The sequence below is a fragment of the Carassius carassius genome, unplaced genomic scaffold, assembly GCF_963082965.1.
Source record: "Carassius carassius unplaced genomic scaffold, fCarCar2.1 SCAFFOLD_65, whole genome shotgun sequence".
In the NCBI taxonomy this organism is placed as follows: domain Eukaryota; kingdom Metazoa; phylum Chordata; class Actinopteri; order Cypriniformes; family Cyprinidae; genus Carassius; species Carassius carassius.
In genome coordinates, this window is record NW_026775106.1 from 277,501 (window position 1) to 285,000 (window position 7,500).

General features: G+C 43.2%; 1 protein-coding gene across 2 annotated transcripts in view; it reads left to right on the forward strand.

Annotated features, from left to right (window-relative positions):
• Positions 1–7,500, forward strand: part of pde8a (phosphodiesterase 8A) — a 36,829-nt gene that overhangs the window by 12,966 nt on the left and 16,363 nt on the right. For both annotated transcript variants that reach the window (XM_059547337.1, XM_059547338.1), the window contains exon 2: positions 6,195–6,251. In XM_059547337.1, the coding sequence (XP_059403320.1) occupies positions 6,195–6,251 (57 nt within the window). The remainder of the gene's footprint in view (positions 1–6,194; positions 6,252–7,500) is intronic.

Consider the following 7,500-nt stretch of genomic DNA (forward strand, 5'->3'; position numbering starts at 1 on the left):
ATTCTATCCGGTTGAAAGAGCTTTCTATTCGAGAGAGAGAGTTAGACAATGAGAGAGAAGCGTTGCGTTTAAAAGTTTCTGAGAATGAGTTAGAAATGAAATGCTTAGAGTTAAGAGCTAGACAGGAAAATATTGATCTCAGTTACACCGGGTCTTTTGACGTGAGTAAAAACATTAGGCTTGTACCACCTTTCATCGAGAAAGATGTAGAGAATTTTTTTCCGCATTTTGAGAAAGTTGCATCTACTTTAAATTGGTCGAAAGATGTTGTTACCAACTAGTCCCAGAAGCTTATCGACAGCGCTTTCGTCGATGTGAGAAAACTGAAGATCAGACTTATATAGAGTTTGCTCGTGAGAAAGAGGCTTTATTTGATCGATGGTGTTCGTCAAGTGAGGTAGACAGCCAGGCGAAGTTGCGAGCTTTGATTCTGGTGGAGGAATTTATAAACTGTTTGCCTGATGTTGTAGCTACTTACCTAAATGAACATAAAGTCAGTTCTCTGCATGAAGCTGCTGTTTTGGCAGATGAATTTGTTTTGACCCATCGTATCTTTAAAGATAGATATAAGTCTGGAGGTTTATCTCCAAAACATAGCTATGCTGCCGTCCATTCTTCCAGTAGTCCAGAGCAAGCTTGTTTTTATTGTAAGAAGCCTGGGCACTTGGTGGCAGACTGTCCAGTGCTGAAAAAAAAACAAGCTGCAAAAGGCTTTGGGTTGATTAAAGCGTCTCCACATTTTACTTCGCCCTGTCTTGAATTTTCAAGCGATGTAAAGACTGGCTATGAACCTTTCCTTAGTGATGGTTTTGTCTCGTTGCCTGATGATGATGATAATTTAATTCCTGTACGCATTTTGCGTGACACTGGTGCTGCACAATCATTCTTTTTGAAAGGAGTTTTGCCTTTGTCTGAGACAACAAAAAGTGGCACCAGTGTATTAGTTCGTGGCTTTGAGATGGGCTTTACTGTTGTTCCACTTCACCAAATCTTGCGGTTGCGGTTGGTGTTCGGGAATCTCTGCCCATTCCTGGCGTGTCTTTTATTTTGGTCAATGATTTAGCAGGTGGTAATGTGTGGAACCGAGTGAGTTCGGAAATTCTCCCTCAAGTTGTTACCGTGCCTAAAATAGCCGACCATGAGTGTGTAGAGAGAAATCCTGTTGTTTTTCCTGCATGCGCGATTACTCGTGCTATGTCGAGGAAAGGAGGGCGCTCTATTTCTCCTGTTGAATATGAACTATCCGATTCTTTCTTTGTGAATCTTGAGTCTGAGACGTTTCCTGAGTCATCGGCTATTGATCTATCTAGGCCTGATAAGAAAATGAATCAAATCATGACGGAGCCTGCGTGCTTGTCACGCACAAAGTTGATTGCTGCTCAAAAAGCTGATGTGTCGTTGGTCTCTTTATTCCGCTCTTCATCTGATATTAACGTTGATGAGGAACTACAATGTTTTTTCTTTCAGGATGGAGTTTTAATGAGGAAATGGAGGCTTTACAATGTGTCAGACCATAGTAACTCTGTTTATCAGATTGTAGTACCCGTTCAGTACAGAGATAAAATCTTGAGTGTAGCTCATGACTGCGTAGCTGGTCATATGGGAGTCGCTAAAACACTAAACCGTGTTAGTCAACATTTTTACTGGCCAGGGTTGAAGCGGGATGTAGCTAATTTTTGTAAAACTTGTAAGGTCTGCCAGGTGGTTGGCAAACCCAACCAGAAAATCCCTCCTGCTCCTCTATATCCCATTCCTGTGTTGGCTCCACCATTTGATCATGTCATTGTTGATATTGTTGGTCCACTTGTGCGTTCCACGAGTGGATATCAATATCTGTTAACAATGATGTGTGCAGCTACTCGTTTTCCGGAGGATATTCCTCTGCGAAAAACTTTTGCCAAGGTGGTCTTAAAGGAGTTGTTAAAGTTTTTCTCTGTGTTTGGTCTGCCAAAGATCATTCAGACTGATCGTGGATCGAATTTCATGTCTCGTGTGTTCACCCGTGTTTTGAAACAGCTTAGCATACAACATAATGTTTCCAGTGCCTATCATCCGGAAAGCCAGGGGGCGCTGGAACGCTATCATCAAACGTTGAAGAGCATGTTGCGTGCATATTGCCTTGAGACTGGTAAGGATTGGGCAGATGCAGTTCCCTGGCTGCTGTTTGCCTGTAAAGAGGTGAGACAGGAGTCACTTGGATTTAGTCCTGCTGATCTTGTTTTTGCACATACCCCACGAGGTCCATTGGCTGTATTAAAAGATCAGTTTTTAAATGAACTTCCTGCAAAAGACATTCTGAGTTATGTGTTACATTCACGTTCTCGTTTACACAGAGCCCGTGAGTTAGCCCATGAAAATATTGAGAGAGCACAAGACAAGATGAAAATTTGGTATGATCGTAAGACCACAGATCGACATTTTGAGGTGGGTGATAAAGTACTTGTTACTCCCCATTCCTGGATCTGCTCTACAAGCTCGTTTTAGTGGTCCATATCTGGTAATGCATAAAGTTTCTGACCGCGATTATGTAATAGCCACTCCAGATCGACGGCAGCAAAAGCGCCTGTGTCACATTAATATGTTGAAGCCTTATTTTGAGCGTGCTTCTGTTTGCCTAGGTTCATCTCCAGCTGAGCTGGGGTCGGATTTGTCGAGGCCTATGAGTGATAAGTCCATGCTGTTGTCTGTTGTGGTGGAAGAGAGTGATGAAACTGAAAGTAATCCATCTCGTGCTCTAATTGAGGGTTGTCTTAACAACACTAAAATGCTCTCAGTTTTAGCTGATCACCTCCCACACCTCACCGATTTTGAGAAGACTGACATTTTGGACGTTGTTCGCCAATTTCCAGAGTTGTTTAATGATGTTCCAAAACAAACTCACCTTATTGAGCATGACATTGATGTGGGAACAACAACACCAATCAAGCAACATCCGTACAGGGTAAACCCTTTGAAACGTGCCGTGTTAAAGAAAGAAGTAGAGTACATGCTTGAAAATAACATTGCGGAACCTAGCAGGAGTCCATGGAGTTCTCCATGTCTATTGGTGGCAAAGCCTGATGGAACGTTTCGGTTTTGTACTGATTATCGGCGTGTTAACGCAGTTACTAGACCTGATTGTTACCCGTTGCCCAGGTTGAATGATTGTATTGATCAGGTGGGTTCTGCAGTTTTTGTTAGCAAGTTTGACTTGCTGAAAGGCTATTGGCAGATTCCCCTCACCAGTCGTGCAAGAGAAATATCTGCATTTGTTACCCCCGACGACTTCCTGAATTATCACGTTATGGCTTTTGGAATGCGCAATGCTCCTGCAACGTTCCAGCGATTAATAAATACAGTGCTGTCTGGCTGTGAGGCCTATTTGGACGATGTGGTCCTTTTATAGTGCGTCATGGCCAGAACATGTTCAGCAGATCCGAGAGCTATTTTGTCGACTGTCCTCAGCCAATTTGACTATCAATTTGGCTAAATGCGAGATCGGTAAAGCAACAGTCACTTATTTGGGTAGAGTACTAGGAGGTGGTCAAGTGCGTGCTTTGGATGCCAAAGTTTCAGCTATTTGTAGTTTTCCTCCTCCTGCTGATCGTCGTGAGTTACGCAGATTTCTTGGTATGGTGGGCTACTACCGAGGGTTTTGCAAGAATTTTTCATCTGTAGTAGCTCCATTGATTAATTTACTTAGTCCAAAGGTGGTATATCAGTGGTCTGACCAGTGTCAAAGTGCCTTTGAAAATGCAAAGGCATTGCTTATTTCAGCTCCTGTGTTAGCTGCACCTGACTTTGCGAACCCTTTCTTTTTAATGGTTGACGCGAGTGATCAAGGTGCTGGCGCTGTTCTCCTCCAGGAAGGAGTGGAGCACGTCTATCACCCCGTTTGCTACTTCTCTAAGAAGTTTAATCAACATCAACGGTGGTACTCCACCATCGAAAAGGAGACTCTGGCCCTGGTTCTTGCTATCCAACACTTTGAAGTATATCTGGGTGCATCAGGTAGAACGATCGTTTATAGTGATCATGACCCCCTGAAGTTCCTAAGCCGGATGAGAAATGCTAATCAACGTCTGATGCGGTGGAGTTTGATCTTGCAGCCTTTTAACATTGAGGTCAAGCATATCCATGGTACTGATAACGTCTTGGCAGATGCCTTATCTAGAGTACCTTAGTCCAGTATTTCTGTTTACCGTTAATTGGTAACGTATGGTCGCAATTTTTTTTTTTTTATTATGTTTCTTGTTTATATTTTGATTATGGAGACTGGAGTCACCATTTTGGTGTGGGGGTGTGTTATGTCCCTCCACTACCTGTGGTGGCTCTGTTTTCCTCTATTAATTGTTTGGCTATGTGGCAATATGTATTCATGTGTTATTGTGTGCAGGTGTGATTTAAAACGAGTGGGTGGAGAGACACCCTTTAAAAGCAGAGGCACTCCATGGAGAGAGGGAGATGACTTGGGTTCCAGGCAGCCACCATGCTTGTTGATCTTCCTGCAAATTATGTTTCATTGTAGTTAATCTTCCTTTTGTTTTGGGTTTTGGCAATTGTCTAATAAATACCCTAGATAAATGAGTCCAACTGACTTTGTAGTCACTTTATGTTATGATCAGTCTGCCTGACTATAACAGTGTCTAATGTGATTGGCTTAACTGATTTGATTTCGGGTGCAGGTCGGGTGCCGGTTCTATTTTAAGAGGGTCGGATTGGTTGCGGATTTTAATTAGTGCTGCTGTCGGAAAAGCTCGTGCAGCTCTCTGGTCTAGATTACTGTTAAGTTTGGAGCAATCTGTGTATGTACTTCTTAACAGTAGCCAATCTTTTAAAGGGGTCATATGATGCGATTTAAATTTTTCCCTACTCTTTGAAATGATACAAGCTCTTGGTGCATGAAGACGATCTGTAAAGTTGCAAAGACTAAAGTCTCAAATCCAAAGAGATGTTCTTTATCAAAGTTAAGTCCCTGCCACGCCCCCCAAAACAGCTGGTTTAAACACGCCCCCACACGTCTACATCACTGTGTGAGAAGATTAGCGTAATGCTGCCCAAATACTGACACAAAGGCAGCAATACAAAATAAAAAAATTATATCTCTGCAGTGTGTGTACTGTTTGTGTGTGTCTCTGTTGTGTGTGTCTTCTGTGTGTCTCTGTGTGTGTGTGTGTGTGTGTGTGTGTGTGTGTGTGTGTCTCTGTTGTGTGTGTGTGTGTGTGTGTCTCTTGTGTGTGTGTCTCTTGTGTGTGTGTGTCTCTTGTGTGTGTGTGTGTGTGTGTGTCTCTGTTGTGTGTGTGTCTCTTGTGTGTGTGTGTGTGTGTGTCTCTTGTGTGTGTGTCTCTTGTGTGTGTGTGTGTCTCTTGTGTGTGTGTGTGTGTGTCTCTGTTGTGTGTGTCTTCTGTGTGTCTCTGTGTGTGTGTGTGTGTGTGTCTTGTGTGTGTGTGTCTTCTGTGTCTCTGTTGTGTGTGTGTGTGTGTGTGTGTGTCTCTGTTGTGTGTGTGTGTGTGTGTGTGTGTGTGTGTGTCTCTTGTGTGTGTGTCTCTGTTGTGTGTGTGTCTCTTGTGTGTGTGTGTGTGTCTCTTGTGTGTGTGTGTGTGTGTGTGTGTCTCTTGTGTGTGTGTGTGTGTGTCTCTGTTGTGTGTGTCTTCTGTGTGTCTCTGTGTGTGTGTGTGTGTGTGTGTGTGTGTGTGTCTCTTGTGTGTGTGTGTCTTCTGTGTCTCTGTTGTGTGTGTGTGTGTGTCTCTGTTGTGTGTGTGTGTGTGTCTCTTGTGTGTGTGTGTGTGTCTCTTGTGTGTGTGTCTCTTGTGTGTGTGTGTGTGTCTCTGTTGTGTGTGTGTCTCTTGTGTGTGTGTGTGTGTGTGTGTCTCTTGTGTGTGTGTGTGTGTGTGTCTCTTGTGTGTGTGTCTCTTGTGTGTGTGTGTGTGTGTGTCTCTGTTGTGTGTGTGTGTGTGTGTGTCTCTTGTGTGTGTGTCTCTTGTGTGTGTGTGTGTGTGTCTCTGTTGTGTGTGTGTGTGTGTGTGTGTGTGTGTGTGTGTCTCGTGTGTGTGTTTCTATTCCCTTCCTCATGTTGTCCGATGATCTTTTGGGATGCTGTCTCGTGGAGGGATGGTCTCCATGGTAACGGAGCATCATCAGGGAGGATGCTGGGATCATGTCTGGATGTTCTTCCTCAGATCACTGAGAGTGTGTGTTCTTGTCTGTTGTTTCAGAGCACGTTAACGGAGGTGCAGTTTGGACCAATGAAGCTCTATGAAGATCAGCTGCAGGTATCGGCTCTTCTTCACTCACACTCTGTGTTCATACATTATTCTGGTTAAGAAGGGTTTCTCTACAGCGAAGAGTGAGTGTGAACATGCTGAATATTAAGCTTCCTGCTCATTATAGTGTGTGTGAGTGTGTGTTCGTTCTATATTGGGATTTTCATTATCGTTCATTAATTCTTCAAGCTAAATTTAGGAAGGTTGAGTGAATCCGACCCGACTCCTGTATCCTGAGATTTCTGGAGCTCCCGTGAGAAGATGTGAATTATCTCTCTGTGAATCACTGTAGCTTGAGTTCCACCCTCTCTTCTGTCCCAAAGTTCCCTGTGTCTCTTCAGAACTGTACCATTGAGTATAAAAAAGGCAAAAAAACAACAGCAATGTTCAATGCTACACGAAACACATCAGTTGAGACGTCTGGTGCAGCAGATCAACACAGAATACTGTGAAATGATTGATCTGAAGAATTGTGCAGCCTTGTGCAGTTGGGTTAGCATTAACGTTAAGTTTGTATTAGCATTGGGTTAGCATTAGCATTGAGTTAGTATTAGCAAGGAGTAGGTATGCACCAAAATGAAAATTTTTGGAATTACGAATTTAGGAAGATGTTTGTCGCACGTATCACATGCCTTTAAAAAAATGTACAAAAATTGTTGCTTAGCAACTGACGGGTAACAAGTTCTGATCCCGGGTGCGAGTCAGAACACATGCAGTTCCTGCATTAGAACACACAACATTCTGCAGTTTATTTACGAATCATTTGAGGTCATTTCTGGATTTCAATCATCATACAGTAACCTCATCACCAGCAGCATCAGCCTCCTCTTCTCCTCTCCAGACGTGATGCAGCACTAAACTGTCTCTCGCTGTCGTTGCCTCCAGCTTCTAGTGTTTTCTGCATCTTTCTCTGATAGTTTTAAATGCCTTCACACTGCCGACAGGTTTGCTGCACGTGCCTCTGTTTGATCACGTTAGTCATTGTTCGGCACATCATATTCGACCAAACTCCGAAGGAGAATTTTTTTTCTATTTTCGGCCGAATATTCTGTGCATCCCTAGCGAGGAGTTAGCATTATCGTTGGGTTAGCATTGGGTTATAATTAGAGTTATGTTGGCATTGAGGGCAGTATTTAGGTTTGTGCCACTGTTGCAGAGCTTTAATTACTGTTGGAAAGTGAAACAGTGATTTCCTTTTCCTGTGTTTGTCCTCCCAGCTGATCCCACATTCCCTCAGAACACACTGAGCATCTGAACT